Below are 19,873 nucleotides of genomic sequence, written 5' to 3'. Positions count from 1 at the left end.
AGACAAAGAGGACCGAATGGGTTTCCAACTTGAATGATGGGTGATGCTTGCAGTGCTGTTGTCTTGGCTGTGGCGATAGGTCTACTGACTTTTGCGCTGTGTTTATTTCAGGTTGCTTTCAGCTATGTAACGTTTTCCGATCCCATGAAATGGAAATTGACCAGTGCTTGCTGGAGTCCCTCCCCCTGGGCCAACGGCAGCGGCTGGTGAAACGCATGCGCTGTGAGCAAGTCAAAGCGTACTATGAGCGAGAGAAAGCTTTTCAGAAGCAGGAGGGGCTCCTGAAGAAGCTGAAGCATGGGAAAAACCAGAAGGTTCACTTTAATCTTGCTGACATGATACAGGATGCCATTATCCACCATGATGACAAAGAAGGTATCGACAAGACAGTCGTTTTCTGATGTCGTGTTTCGTATTTGTTGCTTGTTGTTTTTGGTGGAGAAGTGCAAGATAGAATTGCTTTTAAATATGAGAGGTTTTCTTTTAACTATATGAAATATTCAAGGAAAAAAATAGCTTTCTTCAGTGAACATAGGTAAAGGTCCCAAGTCTCTTGGTAAAGATGAAAAAAGGCAAAATTTTAGTAAAATTGTTATGTATTAAAAAAAAAAAATTACCTACCTAGAAATCAAGTGATTTCCTTGCAAATTGTTCAAATTATTAATGAAAATTTCTCCCAATGAAATTGTTTCTGTTGCTAATGAGATCGTGTTACAAAATTTATTATTATCTTATAGCGGGATAGATACAGTAGTGAAGTCACTTACCTCCAAAACTCACAGGATAGAATCAATTGTCTTATCCTTTAAAGCTGGTTGACTTTTAGTATCACATTTTATTAAGAATATACACTTAAAATTTTGGTTGCCCTTACAATACTATAAAGTTTCTCAATTTTTGTGTATTCTTTTATATGATGTTTTTGTTTGATTTACAGTCTACTTTCCAAAGTTTCAATGTGAGAGAAACTCTCCAACTTTAGGTTTAAATGTAGAAGGCTTCAAAGAATCAAATATAAATTAATTTATCTTGATTGGCTCTAAAATTACTGGTTGAATTAATCTAAAGCAGACATACAAAGAGTACAGACCCATGACCCATTAATTACATTTCAATATAAAAATCTCTGGAAAACAAGTTTTTTTTTCCTTTTTGTGGGTGGAAGGCGGTAGGGGGCAGGGAGAGTGTAACTCGTTTAGTGGGAGAACTGTCCCTTGAATTACTTACAATTTTAACCTGTCCAGTCTGGAGAAATTAGTAACATTCGTGGCTCCAAAGCTTTCAAAGAGGAATTGTGGATCTTAGAAGACTGACGGTTCATCCTATACAATAATAGCAGTAATAAGAAGACTAAAGCAGTTCTTTTTATGGTTTTGTGTGGGCTTGATAGTCAAACTAGAAGACTCAGAGAAGTTATGAGATTTTTTTTTTTTGGTGAGTGACAAAGAATCTCCTAGCTGGGAAGGACCTAAGAAATTGTCTAGTTGAATCTCTTATTTTACACATGAAGGAACTGAGAGTCAGTCAAGGTATCAAATCTTATGGAAGGCTGTCCCAGACCACTTTCACCTCCCATTTTATTATTCTCTTCTCATGTAAAGCTCTTCTTTGAATGGCCATCTCCTCTGTGAAGCTATATGTACATCGAGGAACAAGGGACTGTCTGTCAGTTTCAGCATACCCACCTGCCCCTCCCAGTACCCTCCATGGGTGTGAAGGGAAAGAGTGAGTGATTTTTCCAAGTTTACCCAGCAGGTGTTGGCAGAGAATTCCTAAATTGGAATGCCGGTGGATTTAAGCCCTATGTTGATTTAAGGCTAATTCATTTCAGTGTATGACAAAAACTACTGTAATGATGTAAAGTAATTAGCCTCCAACTAATAAAAATAAATGGAAGAAAAAAAAATTAAAAAAAATAAAAGTAAAGAAACAGCAAGGAAGTATTTGCAAAGTTGTAAAGCCTTCTGTGTAAAATTATTTAATTGCTAAGGCATATCTCTTGTGACCCCATGGACTGTAGACTTCCAGGCTCCTCTGTCCATGGGACTTTGTCAGCAAGAATACTGGAGTGGGTTGCCATTTTCTTTTCCAGGATATCTTCCTGATCCAGGGATCAAACTTGCATCTCTTCCTTGGTAGTTGAATTCTATACTACTGAGCTATCAGGGAAGCCCTCTGTGTAAAATAGCTACAGGAAAAAAATAATACCTAAGTTACTGTTAACAAGAGATTAAGCAGAGTAAAATAATAAACCCAGAGAACAAGAGGAAATGCTAATATATATGTCAGGTACTATAATTTGTGAAAACATTGGAACCATAAACTCTGACTTAATATTTTTAAAGAGTTGCTATAAACGTGAAACTATGCTGTCACTTGGGTAGTCAAAAAGCAGTGAGAAAGATGAATCCTATCTTCAGAAAAACTCCAATCTAAGTAGAAAAAGAGGAAAAAAAATCAGTAAAATAGAAAGCAGTGACTGAAAATGAAGTCTGATGGAGGTGGCGGAGTGGGCAAAGTTTTTTGGTGGCTGTGATTTTTTGAGTGACTCTGAATTTGAAGTGAAGTTGCTCAGTCGTGTCCAACTCTTTGCGACCCCATGGACTGCAGCCTACCAGGCTCCTCTGTCCATGGGATCTTCCAGGCGAGAGTACTGGAGTGGGTTGCCATTTGCTTCTCCGGGAGATCCTCCTGACCCAGGGACTGAACCTGGGTCTCCCGCATTGTAGGCAGATGCTTTACCGTCTGAGCCACCAGTTAAGCTCTTAGATACTTGCAGGAAGGAAAAGAATAAATCACTCCCCTTGAGCAGCAGTGCCAGTGAGCAGCTGCCGAGAACCGAGAGTCCCACGCACGCAGGTCTGTCTGAAAGGAGCTGTCAGTCAAGTCCGACTGTGCGACCCCATGGCCTGTAGCCCACCAGGCTCCTCTGTCCACGGGGATTCTCCAGGCAAGAATACTGGAGTGGGTGGCCACGCCCTCCTCCAGGAGATCCTCCAGGAGATCCTCCCGACCCAGGGATTGAACCTGAGTTTTCTGCGGCTCCTGCATTGGCAGGCAGGTTCTTTACCACTAGCACCACCTGGGAAGCCCTGTGTAGTATGCAGATAGTGATAAATGCTGAGGAGTCCACAGTTGCCTTCTGAAGGTATATGAGGGAAGGGGCATGTCAGGTGAGTACAGAGATGGGGAGCATCCCAGCTTGATAAAGCAGCCAGTGGTGGGAGCAGATGAATAAGTGGGGAGACAGAAGGAGAGGAGCCAGACCCCTTGGGGACTCGGAGAGTTGGGGGGTGGCCTCTGGCTGTCGTGTCCCGCACCTGCTGAAGCCGTTGGAGAATCTGAGCAGAAGAGAGACCTGCTCTCCCTTGTGAGTTACCAGAACTGGCTTGGCTGCTGCATTCTGAACTCATGGAAGGATTTCCAGGGCAAAAGCGGGGAAATTGGTTGGGAGGTTCTATTGATAAACCCAGTGAGAGATGATGGGGGCTTGGACCAAAATGGAACAAGGATGTGGTGAGAAATAGTCAATTTGGGGATACATTTTTAGAATAGAGCTGACAGGAAATGCTGATGAACTGGTGACAGGGAATATAATAATTTTCCATTGCTGCCATAACAAGTTGCTGCAAATTTAGCAGCTGAAAATAATCTCAGCAATTATCATATGGTTCCATAGGACAGATGTCTGGTGTGGGTCCCAGTGGGCTGACATCAAGGTTATCATCAGGGCTGTTCCCTTCTTGGAGTTTCTGTCGGGTAGTCTGTTTGCAGAACTTTTTCAGTTTCTGGAAGCCATCTGCATCCCTGAAACCTTAGCCTCCTCTTCCATTGTCAGAATCAGCAGTGGCAGGTTGAGCCTTGCCTCTCAAGCTTAGAATTCCTCTTGTTTCTTTTCTGTCCTTGCTCACATCTCTCTGACCAGATGTTTTGCCCTTCTCTTCTTCATTTAGGGGCCCTGTGATTGCATTGGGCTCGTCTGTATAATAGAATTCAGGGAAATGGCCCTATTTTAAGGTCAGCTCATTAGCACTCTTAATTCCCTGTCCTCAGATCATGTAACATATTCATATGCATAACATCAGAGGGTGCAATTCATGGAAGCAAAATCCTACCTGCCATGGGGACTGAGAAGCTCAAGGATAACCTCAACATCCTTTGTTCTGCCCTGAACAATCAGAAAAATGAAATGCTATTAAGTGAGTTAGGGGTGCCTCTAGGAAGTCAGAATAAGAGGGGGTGTTGCGCTGGCTGGAGATGTAAACTTGATACAGATGAACGTATAGGTGGTATTGAAAGCCCACTGATATTACAACATCACTTAGGGAATGAGTGTAGATAAAATTATAGGGATATGAGGCGTACCCCTTGGGACTGGGTCCCAAGGAATTCCAGTATTAAGAGTTGAGTGAAATGAGGAAAAGCCCCCAGAAGAAGGGAGAAAAATGAGGTAAGGGTGCTTTTCTTGGAGTTAAATAATGAGAAATTTTCAAGGAGCATGGGTAATCAACTATTCCAAATTCTTCTGCTCAGTCCAGTGGGATAAAGGCTGGGTCTTGACCATCAAGCTTAGAAATATGGAGATGATTGGTTTGGTGAATTGTAAGAAGCAGAAATCTTAAAGGTATGAGTTCTAACAGAGTGGGAAAACAGAAATGGGCCCAGCGAGTATAGAGAGCTCTCTAGAGGAGATTTTTTTTTTTTGATCAATTGAAGTATAGTTGATTTATAATGTTGTGTTAGTTTCAGGTATACTTCAAAGGGTACATATATGAGTTATATAAGTACATAATTATATATATATATATATATATGTATAACATATAATATATTCTTTTACGTTCTGGTTTATTACAAGATATTGAATACAGTTCCCTATGCTATAAGTTCAGTTCAGTCACTCAGTCGTGTCCGACTCTTTGTGACCCCATGGACTGCAGCACACCAGGCCTCCATGTCCATCACCAACTCCTGGAGTTTACTCAAACTCACGTCTATTGAATCGGTGATGCCATCCAACCATCTCACCCTCTGTCGTCCCCTTCTCCTCCTGCCTTCAGTCTTTCCCAGCATCAGGGTCTTTTCCAATGAATCAACTCTTCACATGAAGTGGCCAAAGGATTGGAGTTTCAGCTTCAGCGTCAGTCCTTCCAATGAACATCCAGGACTGATCTCCTTTAGGATGGACTGGTTGGATCTCCTTGCAGTCGAAGGGACTCTCAAGAGTCTTCTCCAACACCACAGTTCAAAAGCATCAATTCTCCAGTGCTCAGCTTTCTTTATAGTCCAACTCTCACATCCATATATGACCACTGGAAAAAACTATAGCTTTGACTAGAGAGACCTTTATTTATTTATTATAAAAATTATTTGTTTATTTTTGACAGTGCTGAGTCTTCATTGCTGCTTGGGCTTTTCTCTAGTCGTGGCAAGCTGGAGCTGCCGTCTAGTTTTGGTCTGTGGGCTCCTCACTGCCGTGGCTTCTCTTGTTGCAGGGTGGGACCCTAGAGCACAGGCTCAGTAGTTGTGGCAGGATGGGCTTTTTGCACCATGGCATGTGGGAGACCCTGGTTCAATTCCTGGGTCGGGAAGATCCGCTGGAGAAGGGAAAGGCTACCCACTCCAGTATTCTGGTCTGGAGAATTGCATGGGCTGTGTAATCCATGGGGTCGCAGAGTTAGGCATGACTGAACGACTTTCACTTCACTATGTGGGATCTTCCCAGACCTGGGATCTAACTCACATCTCTTACATTGGCAGGTGGATTCCCTACCTCTGAGCCACCAGGGAAGCCCCTACCGTGTTTATTCTTTAGGGGTGAAACAACACAATCAGTTTCTGAGGATTCTTGGAGACAAATGTCCTCAAATACAACTTATATAAATTTCCTTGTCCCAGGAAAGAGTTTCTGTTACTAATGCAAACAGAGATAATGTTCATTAACTAAGGTCATTATTGCCATCAAATGATGAAGAAATAGTTGAATGGCTTCAAATTCAGCCAGAGTTTTAATTTGTAGTCAATGATAAACATTTTAGGTATATTACTGCAATGTAAATAAAAATTTCTGTGCACACAAAAATTTCTGTGTCTTAGCACTGATTGCTGTAACAAAATACTCTAGACTTGATGGCTTCAACAATAGACATTACTTTTTCATAGTTCTGAAGTCTGGAACGTATAAGATGATAGCTTCAACAATAGACATTACTTTTTCATAGTTCTGAAGTCTGGAACGTATAAGATGATAGCTTCAACAATAGACATTACTTTTTCATAGTTCTGAAGGCTGGAACATATAAGATTGAGATGCTGGCTGATTCAGTTCTTGTTAAGGGCTCTCTTCTTGGCTGATAGATGGCTGCTTTCTTACTGTGTCCCTCCATGATGGAGAGAGAGAAAGATACTCCTGTCTTTTTTCTTATAATGGTACGAATCCCATCACAAGGGCTCTATCCTCCTGGCCTCATCCAAACCTAATTATGTCCCAAAGGCTCACAAATCCTAATTTCACATTGAGGGTATTCAGTATATGAACTTTTGTTGTCCCGAAGTCATGTTTTACTCTTTGCAACTCCATGGACCACAGCACACCAGGGTCCCCTGTCCTTTACTGTCTTCCAGAGTTTGCTCAAACTCATGTCCATTGAGTTGGTGATGCCATCCAACCATCTCATCTTCTGCTGCCCTCTTCTCCTTTTGCCTTCAGTGTTTTCCAGCATCAGGGTCTTTTCCGGTGAGTTGGCTCTTTGCATCAGGCGGCCAGAGTATTGGAGGTTCACCTTCAGCATCAGTCCTTCCAGTGAATATTCAGGACTGATTTCCTTTAGGATGGACTGGTTGGATCTCCTTGCAGTCCAAGGGACTCTCAAGAGTCTTCTCCAGCACCACAGTCCAGAAGCATCAATTCTTCAGCACTTAACCTTCCTCATGTTCTAACTCTCACATCTGTACATGAGTACTGGAAAAACCATAGGTTTGACTATATGGACCTTCCTTGGCAAAATGATGCCTCTTCCCTTTTAATACACTGTCTAGATTTGTCACAGTTTTCATATAGTCATAGTGGTCATACTTTTATTTATTTTTAAGTTACCCACATACTTTAATGTATACATTTATAGTATTGTGACACCAAAAAATGTTGCCATAAGAAAAAAACTTTCCATTTGAATTATTTGAAAAACTTTGCAGAGTGTGTATTTGCTTAAATTACTTTATCAGTTAGTCTCAAGTTCTTTCATTGGCCTACTGAGTGGGTATGTGCTAAGTTGCTTCAGCTGTGTCCAACTCTTTGCGACCCTATGAACCGTAGCCCACCAGTTTCCTCTATCCATGGGATTCTCCAGGCAAGAATACTGGAGTGAGCTGTCATGCCCTCCTCCAGGGATCTTCCAACCCAGCGATCAAACCCTGCATCTTTTATGTCTCCTGCACTGGGACGCAGGTTCTTTAGCACTAGCACCACCTGGGAAGCGCCGAGGCTTGCTGAGTATAAGGGATCAAATATATTTTGTCAAAGGCCAACACGTTACATGTGCTAAGGTTTATGGCGTCTCATTAACAAGCAATTCACGGGTTTCTGTTTAACGTTCTAAATGTTGCCGTTTTGTAAGTATAAATTTAGTGCCTTCGACACTTTTTTGTTCTCTTCAGGGAGATAGTGATTTTTTAGTGTGTAATCTGTCATTTTAATATATTCCATCAATCTAAAATGTGCTCAATAATTCTTTTCCATCTAGAAAGCAAATTTTTTTCTAAATTTTTTTGGGGGTTTTAATTTAACTCTTTGAATTATACCATGTTAGAGAAAGAGAGAGAGAGAGAGAAATTTTCTCTATATACAGAAAATATTTAAATAGGAATGCAATCCCTCTGTTAGAATTGCTACTCCTAGATACCAGTTTTTACTAATTAGTCCACAATATGTTTTGACTAAAAGTAATGTAAACAGCAGTGGATTGACTTTATTATGCGTTTGCTGTTTGGCATTCTGCAGATGTTTCAACAGTGTTTGTGCTTTATTTGATTTTAGTCACTTAGTCTTTCAACAACCATATTCAGCAGGTACAAGAATGTTCTCCCCTTTGTGTGTGTGAGGATACTGAACCTTAAAAGAATTCATTGTTTTTTGTTCACAACACAACACTGTCTCAAGTTAATTCCTTATTTTAAAAAATCACTTTGTTGAGATAAGAGTGATATACAATTGTCGTACGTATTTAATGTAGCATCTTGATGAGTTTGGAGATACATGGATATCTGAGAAACCATCACCAGAATCTGGGCCATAAACATCTATCACCTCAAAAGTTTCCTCCCCCACTCCCTTAATACTGTTGATTAGATTTTCTTCTTTTGTGATGAGAGCACTACACATATCGCCCCTCAAGCTTATCTCTGATGGTAAAATGAGCTGAACCATCCACTGCATTGATTTCCTCCTGCTGCTATTTGGAATTCTTCTCCTGGGTAGGTGAACTTTCAGTCCACTGTTCAGGAAACGGCCAAAGAAGTGGGCAGATGTGCTCTAGTGTGTTCCCTCTTTTATGCTTCAGTGAGTTCCCTCCTCTTTCCGTGATCAGCTCCCCTCCCTTCTTTTTTCCCTTTTTACAATTTAAAATGGTTTATTCATTAGTTTGAATATAAAATACCCACTGAGAGCCTGCTTTATTCCAGATACCCAGAGTGCTTGAAAGCACAGTATAGACCTGTAATGTCAAGCTTCATTTCTATCTCCATATAACTGAAAGTTCTAAGTTGTCGCTTAGGAAAAAGGAAGCTATCAAATTACAGGAATGCGAGACTCTTGTTTCCTTCTCCTGTCTCTCCAGCCCCTGGTCCTTGGTTTCCTGGAAGGCTGTGGCCTAAAGTCACGAGCCAAAGCTTCGAGCTTAACTCTTCTCATCCCACCCATCTTCCCTGGAAGGTCCCCCTTTCCCCACTGCATCTGTTCTGACAATTCCCAAATCATATTTAGATCTTTCTTCTCAGCTCCAGATGCCCCCATTCTGATGGCCTTACACTTCTAACTTCTTATGTTCAAAATTGAGTACTTGTCCCAGTATTTTTCCCAATCCCAGACTCCTGTTTTCTGTTTCAGTTAATATCAGCCCTCTTCCCCACCTTCTGGTCCAGATATCTGGAGGTCACATGGATTTAGACGCACATTTGTAAAGTGCTAATGGTTTTACCTCCCTTGAATATTTATGGGTAGTGTCAGATGTCTGCATATTATCCAGAGCCTTCTAAGAATATGCCTAGAATGCAGTGAATGCTCACTACCTGTTGGATCATCTCCTAGAAGTTTCCACTTAGAATTTCATAAGTAGATCATTGGCGATCAAGTGTGAAGCCTTGGGTCAAAGAATGCATTTCATGTATTCTTTATGTGTTTTATAGATGAAAAAATAAAATGAGACTGCAGTTAATGTAAAGCTCATGAGTACTTAGCCTAGCTTTTCCCCCTACATTTACTGGATTGGCCCAGAAGTTAAAATTCTGAAGTAGTTGGCTACATCATAAATTTATTTAAATTTTAAAAATTTGTATTTATTTTTTAGTATGTAAAGTATAAATGAAGGGAGGAGCCAATTATGATTTTTCACTGTTACCATCTAACGATACAATCTTTTAAAAAATATTTTTGTTTATTTTTAAACTCTTTACTGGAGTATAACTGCCTTACAGTGTTGCGTTAGCTTCTGCTGTAAAATGGAATGATTCAGCTACATGTTTACATATATCGCCTCCCTCCTGAGCGTCCCTCCCACCCTCACCGTCCCACCCCTCTAGGTCATCGTGATGAACATGACCCTGGTGCTCTGATGGTGTTGCCCAGTGGAGACTGTGGAGTTTTATCAAATGCAGCCTTGCGCTGTCTCTCTCCCGCCTCCCTGTCACCAGCTGCACAAACAGGCAGTTGTAAAATGATGGTCCATTGGCAAATTTAAGCTAATATGTACAGAAATGATACCAAGACTCTACCAACGTGAGAACAGTGATCGCATCTAATAAGCAGGTACTCAGTCCTTGTTCCCTACTTGCATTTGTTCTCAACATAATTGTGATGCGTGTTAAGTACTGCACAAGGAGAAATATGCCCAGAACTTAAAATTAGGAGGATTTAGTTGGCATGGGCTTTCCTGGTGGCTCAGATGGTGAAGAATCTGCCTGGAATGCAGGAGACCCGGGTTTGATCTCTGGGTCATTGAAGATCCCCTGGAGTAGAAAAATGGCAATTCACTCCAGTATTCTTGCCTGAAGAGTTCCATGAACAGAGGAGCCTGGCAGTCTGTTGTCCATGGGGTTGTAAAGAGATGGACATGACCGAGTGACTGAGCATACACACACATTTCAAAACAGGCTATAAAATCATAAATAGCCTCAAGTTAAGTGCATTTAAATTCTGTGGGATTCTGTATGAATTGAATGAGTGGCTTAGTAGTTCACCAGTACCAAATGCATATTTCTGAGAAATATTAATTATTTTAAATGCCTGCCATGTAATCACAGCTTTACTAGGTACGGAGAGTAATTGGAAAAAAAAAAAAAAAAACCTAGAGAAAAAATTGTGCTTCATAAGCAGTTATAATCTAGGTGGAAAGATACATTGTTCTTTAAAAAGAAATTAGAAGTCTATCTACTTAAAAAAAATTTCAGTGGGCATTTGTTGGGCTGAGGTGAGGAATAGATGAATCAGAAACTCTACTCTTTGGGAAATTTTCAGAGTTCAATAGGAAGAGAGAAAGGGACTTTTTGGCTGGGAAAAATAGCTTGAAGGCAGAGAAAAACAGGTTTTTTATAGGAGAGTGTCATGGCATAAGTTAGCACCAAGAGTTTTAACTCCACATTTGTAGTGATGGGTTTGATCCCAACCCCAAAACTTAGGAGCTGTGTGTCCCAGGTCAGGGACAGGCCACCTTCCTATTCTCACCTTCCTCTTCTGCAACTAAGGTTAAGAGGCAGAGATGACCATCTCTCCTAAGTGCTTGTAAGGGTTAGTTAAATAATGCATACAAAGAACTTTTATCTGTCATGTATTACTACAGGCATAATACATATCCGCTGTTATTATGACTTGAAAGGGGATTGAGTGATGCTGTTGAAATAGGTGAAACACTCCAACCTCAGGACCTTTGAGCATCTCAGAATTAAACAGAGAAAGGCATTTCTTTTGTAAGCAGGAGTCCCCGGGGCTAGCAGAACTTTTGAGAGGGTAAAGGCTTTAGGTTATTGTGAACCTTCACATTCCCAGCGTGCATGTTGTCAGCTCTCTCCTCTCCATGGAGAATGACTTGGACCTTTTTCTGGTTATCTGAAGGAATGGCAATAAGGCAGCAAGAGCATCAACACGGCAGCATGAGCATAAAGGTAGAAACGAATCATTTAGGTATGCACGCGTGCATGCTCAATTGCTTCACTCATGTCTGACTCTGGACTGTAGCCCACCAGGCTCTTCTGTTCATGGGATTCTCTAGGCAAGAATACTGGAGTGGGTTGCCATGCCCGCCTCCAGTTAGGGATCATACCTTTCTTTTTTTGAATGCCATTTCTTACATGAATATTAGAGAAAGTGTGAAGGGGAACTATTGGATTAAAAAGCACATTAAAAAATTAACCCAATAGTTTTCATATTTTAGGGGAGAGAAAGATAGGTAGTGAATTCTAGTATGTGCAAGAAAATATTGTCTTATAGTTTTACAGGATCACTCATCTGTGTCAATGTCTTTCTTGTTCCATATGAGGTTACTTCTTAGACTTGATATCTTTTGACTAATGTGAAGAATGTCTCATGAGAATTAGTGGCAGAGTCTAAAATCTGCAATTTCTCAGTCTGCATCTTCTCAAGTTTTAATTAAATTGAGACTGAAAAAGAAAACAGATATTTTAGTTAACTGAATTAATATGGTGGCTGAGGTCTTCAATCCATCACATTTAAATAGCATTGCTGCCACTGGTATAAACCAAGGGTTCTCTGAGTTGTTGTGCTTGGAATAGTCTATGGAAGAAGAAAGATAGAAAAACCTGGTAATTTTCATAGAAAAAAGGCTCAACCTGTCAGAGGCCCAGACTGCTGCCGAGGGTACAAGAACAGCAGCAATAGAGTCTGTAGATCATGTTTGCCTTCAGTGGTATGACTGTTGTACACTCCAAAGTAACATGTTTTACATGGAAAGTGTATATTTGCCATTTATAAGAGCAGAGAAGTCGTTTAGTGCATGTAAGAATGGATAGAATATATTATCAGGGGTTTTATTGAGAATTTTCAATATGCAGACAGTTTCTAAGAAATAGAAACTTAAGATTGCTGATTTATAAAGCAGCACGTTGGCAGACTCACTCGGGAGACCCACTCCCTCTGGCCTTCTCAAGGTCATCATTCTCTCAGGTTCTCCTTCATTATTCACAGCACAAGATTGTTTGCATGGAAAAAAATACACTGTCATATTTTCCAAAGTGATAAGAAAAGTAAACTAAACCACATCCCTGTCGTTTCATTGGTTTCTTTCTCACCAAAATTCCTCAGAATTTGTCCAAGTTTTCCTTCTTTTTCGTTGCACTGATCACTATGTGCAATCATAGTGCCTTGCTTGTTTGCTGTGTCTGTCTTCTCCCAGTGGAATGGAGAATTACACGAGCAAATATTTTATATGGATATTCATGTTTTCTCATAGGAGTTCTAAAACCATGCAGGTGTTTTTGTTTCCCGTTCTGTACGCTTGGAGTGCAGTTGGCATCTCAGAGACTTTCTTCCAATAACTCATTACTCTTCACAGCCCTTCACAGTTTCCTGGTTCTGATAATACTTTTCATTTTTCTATCTTGTGGGCCATCGACAATGCTACCCCCAGAGTGGTCCCGAGAGGGCAGCATCGCCCGTGCCTGGGAGCCTGTTAGCCATGCAGGTCGACTGGCCTTGTCCCAGGCCTGCTGAATCAGAACCTGGAGTGGGGCAGGAAGCTGTGTTCTAAGAGACCCTCTGGGGATTCTGCTGTGCTGAAGTTCTCATTTGATTCTAGAAGTTCCCATCTGGGCATGTTTGTCACACTTACTCTTGGGATTCACTGAAATTCTCTGTCCAGGGGACAAAGAAGGTACACGTTCCACCGTCCGTGGGGCCAAGACAAACAGGTAATAGTCCTGTCTCAGGTCCCAGTCGTCCCTGTGGAGAGTGTGATGAATCTGATCTAACAGAGATGCTGCCAAGCCTTGAGTGTAAGGCTGGCTTCCTGCTTCTCTTAATTTCTTTGTGTCTTACTCTTATTTTCATCTCAAAATGTCTATTCTATTCCTCTTTCAAGACTTGAATTAAATAATCTCTGATTTCTGAAACAGTGATATTTCTCCTTGGCAATCCCAAAAGGCAGTCTCCTTTGCATCTTATGCATGGATCTAGATTCACTTACTTACATCTGCCTTCTAATGTCGTTCTTGATATAAATGCCTATCTTCCCCATTCTGTGCAACTCACAACAAAGCTGTGTCTTCAGTGACTTTCTGTCCCAAGCAGTTGCTGGTTCAGGGTAGGAACCCTTCTCTTTTCCTTCCTCACTGCAGCAGCTCCTGAGCACTAGAATAGAGTGCTACTGACTGACTTAGCAGTGCCTGGAAGTACAAAGAAAAATAAAAATGGAAAAACCCACACGTTACGGTCCATGACCGAACTCTCACGGGAGGCATCTACAAGCAAAAATCTGTGTCTGATAAACGAGCTGCTTCACATGGAATTGGCATATGATATAGGAGGCTGTAGGTCCACCTCATTCCAGCTGTGTAATTCTAGAAGCCATTTCTGAAGACCCTGGGGTGACATAGATTTGAAAATTGCCTCTTATTTCCTTCTCAATTGGAACTGATTCTATAGGAAAACAAGATTACCTTCTGGCTCTAATAAAATGAGGATCACAAACGCAATTTTATGTCCAAGTTGAATTTTAGGAAGATAAAGCTTGATGTTAAGCCTGAGAATTCAGGCCCTTGGCATTCATCCTCTGAATTTCCTTTCCAACTAGGCCAACTGGTAGGAGCAACATGCTTTCTGCTTTTTGAAACTCTTGAGGATTTGAAATGGATTGCCTTCTTCAACATTGCAGAAAGGTGCATGTACTGCATGACAATACGGTGCCACTTGAGGAGGGATTTTACCTTTTTTTTTTTTACCAACTTGTGGGATTGTCTTCATGAGGAAACGTGTTATGTACCTTTCTGTGTGGGCTGCCATAATAAAATGCTGCAGAATGAAAGCTTTAAACGTCAGAAATTAATTTTATTGCAGTTTTGGGCACATTTGCTTTCTGACAAGACCTCTCTTCCTGGCTTACAGATGGGTGACTTCCGTACCCTTACATGACTCTCCCTTGATGCCTGCACAGAAAATGAGCTCTCTTGTGTCTCTTGATATAAGGACATCGATCCTATTAGAGCAGGGCTCCACTCTTGTGGCCTCATTTAACTTACCTCCTCAGAAGCATCTCCCAGGTGGTGCGGTGGTGAAGAACCCGCGTGCCATCAATGCCAGAGACACAAGGAATGCAGCTTCGATCCCCGCGTGAGGAAGATCCCCTGGCGGAAGGCATGGGAACCCGCTCCAGTACTCTTGCCTGGGAAATCCCATGGACAGAGGAGCCTGGCGGACTACAGTCCATGGGGTCAGAGAGTCAGACGACTGAGCATGCGCGCATGTATTCTAAATACAGTTACAGGGAGTATTAGCGCTTCAACACACCGATTTGGGGAGGATGCAGTTCTGTTCACGAAGGTGTATTTTGTTTGAATTCTCATTTCTTTTTAAACAGTAATTCATTCATTTGTCAGTTGGAAGAACTTGCTTTGCAATGCTGTGTGGGTTTCCGCCGCACAATGCGGAACGTCTTCCTGTCCATATGTCTGTATATTTACCACCTTCCTTGGGCCTCTTTTCCCTCTCACTGCAGAGTGCTCGGCTGGCCCCTGCGTTCTGCGGCAGATCCGCTTGTTATCGGCGTTACGCACGGTAGTGTGTGTGTGTCAGTGTTAATTCGTCCCGCCCCCTCCTTCCCTCGAATTCTCGTTTCAAGGACTGTGTTTGTTCTTGGCCCACTGGAAAGTGGACCTCAAGATGAGATTAGATGTGTAAGAGACTTGGTGGGGGGAACACCTGCAGGGAGAAAAGGGGAAGGACCCAGAGGCAAATGGAGGAGCCTTCAGAATGAGATGCCGGAGTGACCCGGCTGTGTCGGTGAGCTGAGGTTGCCGTGGCTTTCGAACACAGGCTGGGCGGCTGAATGACAGGCAGGTGTTTGCTCGTATTTCTGAAGCCTTGAAGTCTAGGATCAAGGTGTCGGCATCATGCAAGTCAACTCAACATCTTTGAGTTTCAAGTTTCTTATCTGTTAGATGGAGTTGATACTAGTTTGCAAGCATGTAAAGATTGGACATTAGGTAGATATTTATTAAACGGTAGTTTTCTTATTGTTCAGAATGGGCATTGTCACTATACTGGTTATAACTCATAATTATTACTAGGAAGATATGATTAGAATAGTGCCCTAAACTACTGTGGCAATTTTAAAACTTTAGGTTACAAGCTTTAAGAATATAGATTGTTGACTTGACATTTGAAGTCTAACTAAATTTTATTTTCATAGTTTAAACGGTTTTCAAAACTGCTAATCATGTCATAATTGGTGATTTGATTTTTAAATTTTATGTGACACCACAATTTTTAAGAACCTTCAAAAATACATTGGAGATAATTGTAAATTTGGCAATTGCAATGTGCATGTGTTTGTTTAAATGTCACAGTCAGACTCTTTTTTTAATCATACTTGCGAATGAAGTTAATTTTAATTGACCCCCAAATTTTATCAAGGGGCTATATTACAGGAATGAAAATGAATCATTTTACTCAAATGCCTCACAAAGACCTTTTAGTGAGTAATAAGACATTTTTGATTATCCTTGCCATGACTATCTTTGGTAAGAATTCAATACACTTTCATTGTCAAAGTGTATCTTTGTTAAACCAGACAAATAGCCTATATCCTTGCCCATTCCCTTTGCACTAACAATCATTTCTTATAAAGTGGATGAACACACAAGTACAAAGACTCTCTGAAATATGAAGGATAAAAGCACAATATAGCTAGAGGGGAAGGCAGGTGGGGTGGTGGTGGGAGGGATAAATTGGGAGGTTGGGATTGGCACATACATACTAGTCTATAAAAAAGAGATAACCTGTAAGGACCTACTCTGTAGCACAGGAAACTCTTTAAACACTCTGTAATGACCTAAATGGGAAAGGAGTATAAAGAAAGAGAGGGTATAGGTGTGTGTTTACCTGATTCACTTTACTGTACAGCAGAAGCAAGCGAAACATTGTAAATCATCTTACTCCAATCATGTTTTTTAATGTTAAAAGAAAAACCACGATAGCGATACAGAAGTGGAAGTGGAAAAGCCCCTGTAATACCAAACCGCGCTTGGAAGCGCCCCACAGCCCACTCAGCGGTGGGTGCTTCATTTCTCACAGAAAAGCACCAATTAACGGAGGAACAGTGAGATTAACATGATACAGAAACTGTCTTCTAAATAGAATTTTGTAACAACTTTCGGTGGGGACTGAGAATGTCACAGAATATAATGAATTATGTATGTGCCTGAGTGATTTTACCATTCTGTCCATCAGCCAGCTCTCAGCTCATTTTCCACTGTTTATCTCCCAATATTGTTTAAAATCTCCATTTTCCAGCTTAGTAAGTCCAGTGCCTTCCATGAGGCATCCTCCAATCCTGTTCATGTAAAGGTCAGGTTTAGTGTCTTAGAACATGGATACCCTACAAAACAGAACAAAAATGCTCTTGTAGGAGTTTCTGTGAGTGCTTCTGACTCAGGCATAGGTTTGCGAGACGGAGCGCACCAACTGTTTCTTAGATTTCTCTCTTTCTTGGCTTTTCCTGCTTTTCTTTCTTTCTGCTCTTTTGCACAACAGTGGTTAAAATGGAAATTCCTGCTGTTTTATTTGACAATTTATTTGCATCTTTCTTCCCCTACTTCCAAATTCACCTCCTACTCAAGAACTGGAAGAAGGGCTGGCTATAGATGTCAGACTCATTGTTTAGCCAAAGCCCATTCATTTTTTTTTTCCATTTATTTTTATAGTTGGAGGCTAATTACTTTACATCGTTACAGTAGTTTTTGTCATACATTGGTTGGGTGCATGAGCCCATTCATTTTTATCAGTCTTTATCTGATGGAGAAACACGCTTGCAGGATATACAACAAACCAGTTGACTCTTCTCATTAATTTCTTTGTATTTACTCATAACTTAATAAACATCAGTGATGGTTGAAATACTCTCAGAACCACCACCATAATTTTTATTTTTGGGTGATACTTATTATGGATTGAGTTGGCCAGGCCAGCATTAATTCTGACCTTGGCCGCAAAACAGGAGACCCAGGTTTGATTCTTGGGTCGGGAAGATCCCCTGGACATGGGACTGGCTACTCACTCCAGTGTTCTTGACTGGAGAATTCCATGGACAGAGGAGCCGTCCATGGGTCATGAAGAGGCGGACTGGACTGAGCGACTAACGCTGTCGCCTTTTACTTTCATTGGTCTTCTATCTGGAGTTTCTACCTTCAGTATTTCATTCTTCTGATATCTCATGCACTCGAATGTATTAGCGTTGTTCCCAAAAGATCCTAGCAATGTCATTCCTATTCTAAAAAGCCTACCGGCTTTTTTCTGGAAGAATGAAGATCCTCTTTCATGTTGTGTAGTTTCAAGATTTTTGTAACCTGATCTCAGCCTGTTTTTCGTTGTCTCTAATTTCACTACAACTTAAGTCCCTGCTCTAAATCTTCTCTCTGGGTTTATTCAAATGCATCTCGCTTTCTTTTCTTTCTTTCTTTCTTTTTTTTCTTTTGCTTCCCAGCTTTCTTCATGGTACTGGTTCCAATGCAAAGACTTTTCCCTGTTCTCTCAACCTCTGCTGTGTTCTCCCACTGAATAGAGTATCTGTAACCAAAAACCTGCTAAAATATTCCACCACTTTCCTCTTTTTTTCCTCTCTTTTCTCTTCCAGAAGTCCCCAGCTACTCAAAAGTCTGAAATTATGTTTTCCTTGATTAATAAGCTTGTTTTCACGAATCACTCTGGGGTGGGCTTTATGAGTTTTCTATTGCTTAGTGGTTGGATGGCATCGTCGACTCCACGGACATGAGTTTGAGCAAGCTCTGGGAGACGGTGAAGGACAGGGAGGCCTGGCGTGCTGCCGCCCGCGGGTCGCGAAGAGTGCAGCTGACTGAGCGGCTAGAGAGCCATGATTATTCCGTAACAAGTTAGTCGCCCACGCGGCCCCCTTAAGGCACGCTGGGCATGCCTCTGCTTCTGTGGCCCGGGATCTGACTGTGACATCACTGAGTCTGTTACTTAGGGTCTCAAGTGGCTGTGGTGAAGCTGAGGGTGGGCTGTGTTGGAGACTTGACTGGAGAAGAACCTTCTTATAAAGCTGACTAGTTCCCTGTGGGTTAGGACTAAAGGCCCTGGCGTCCTGCAGGATGTCTCGGCTCCTAGAACCCATCTCAGCTTCTTGGCAAGTGGCCTCTCGGCTCAGTCTGAGGCTGAATTCAAATAGTCTCTAGAGTGAGTCTGTCAAGACAGGCGCGGAACTGATGTCCCAGGACCTCGGTGACAAGTTGTCACAGTCTCAACCATATTCACAGGGAGAGAGTCATACAGATGTGAGCACCAGAGGGTGGGGTGGGTCACGGGAGGGGCGTCCTCGGGAACGCCTCCCAACCACACTGCTGTGTCGTCTCCACGAGTGGAGCCTGGCAGTGAAGCCTGGTCTGCATTTCTGTCTCTTTTTCTCTCTCTCTCACACACCCAGGCATGCACTGACTCCTTTTGATGATTTGAATTCTGCATCCTTGAAGAGATTCATTCAAAATTCTTTTCATTAATCTTAATCTTTTTCATGTGAAAGTTCCTAAATGTATTTTCTATTAAATCGACTTAACTGCTAAAGGTTCTAAAAGAACCTTTCGGATGTAAGCAAATTAGCTACAATTCAAGTCATTGAAACTCTTCTAAACTGTTCACAGTGTCCACTTTGAAGGAATGATCCGCTGGCGATACATGCCACCCCAACGTGCAAAATCTTATTCTTCACTGCATAAATATTTTTCTTTCTTATTTTAGTAGTGATATGTGGTTTGAAAATTTTAAATTAGACCGTTAACTCAGTCTTGGCAAAGAATTTACAAAGATGCCATGCTAACCTTTACCTATGCTGCTGATTATATTCTTATTTTACAAACGTGTTTTAGCCAAACAGTCCTTTTAATCTTGATTCTAAGTCACCTTTTTACTTTTTTATATACTTATTATAAAACCAAAAAAAAGAAAAGGTCTGTTGAAAAACAGTAACTAGAAGATGCTCTTTGTTAAGACCAAGATTGAAGAGCAAAAACTCCTTTTGAGAGGAAGAAGACAAAACTTAAAACGTTTTTAAGAGTAGACAAGTTAGATGAGACTAGGATGTTAGGCGCGTGCCAAGGAGCTCCGTGACCTGTGAAATACATTGAACCAAAGAGTGTATCTGTGTAACAGAAGACAGTCAGCTTTTGTTCTACATTCATGTTTCCTGCATGTGTTCTGTAAATTTTGTTCTAGATAATTTAGCCAATTTTTAAATTAAGCTACTTTAACTGATTGCTCTGATAATCAGGGTTGATTGTAATCAGTGATATTAAAATAATGGTACTAGCAGAAAATACTGGATCTCTGTCATGCTCTCTATCTCTCTCACAGACACACACACTCACGCTCACATAATCCTGCTGTGAAATACCATGTGTGTCTGGCCTTTTGTGTGTGGGGGAG

At 41.3% G+C, this 19,873-nt stretch overlaps 1 protein-coding gene across 7 annotated transcripts in view; it reads left to right on the top strand.

The window, feature by feature from the left end:
- Positions 1-19,873, top strand: part of MYO16 (myosin XVI) — a 499,683-nt gene that overhangs the window by 124,699 nt on the left and 355,111 nt on the right. For 6 of the 7 annotated variants that reach the window (XM_070471419.1, XM_070471420.1, XM_070471417.1 and 3 more), the window contains one exon: positions 112-375. In XM_070471419.1, coding sequence (XP_070327520.1) covers positions 150-375 — 226 coding nt within the window. In that variant the 5' untranslated portion in view covers positions 112-149. Of the gene's footprint in view, positions 1-111; positions 376-19,873 lie in introns of those variants that run through there. The other variant, XM_070471421.1, reaches the window with a different exon arrangement.

The sequence above is a fragment of the Odocoileus virginianus genome, chromosome 8 (genome assembly GCF_023699985.2).
Source record: "Odocoileus virginianus isolate 20LAN1187 ecotype Illinois chromosome 8, Ovbor_1.2, whole genome shotgun sequence".
NCBI lineage: Eukaryota > Metazoa > Chordata > Mammalia > Artiodactyla > Cervidae > Odocoileus > Odocoileus virginianus.
This window is presented reverse-complemented; position numbering and strand designations above follow the sequence as displayed.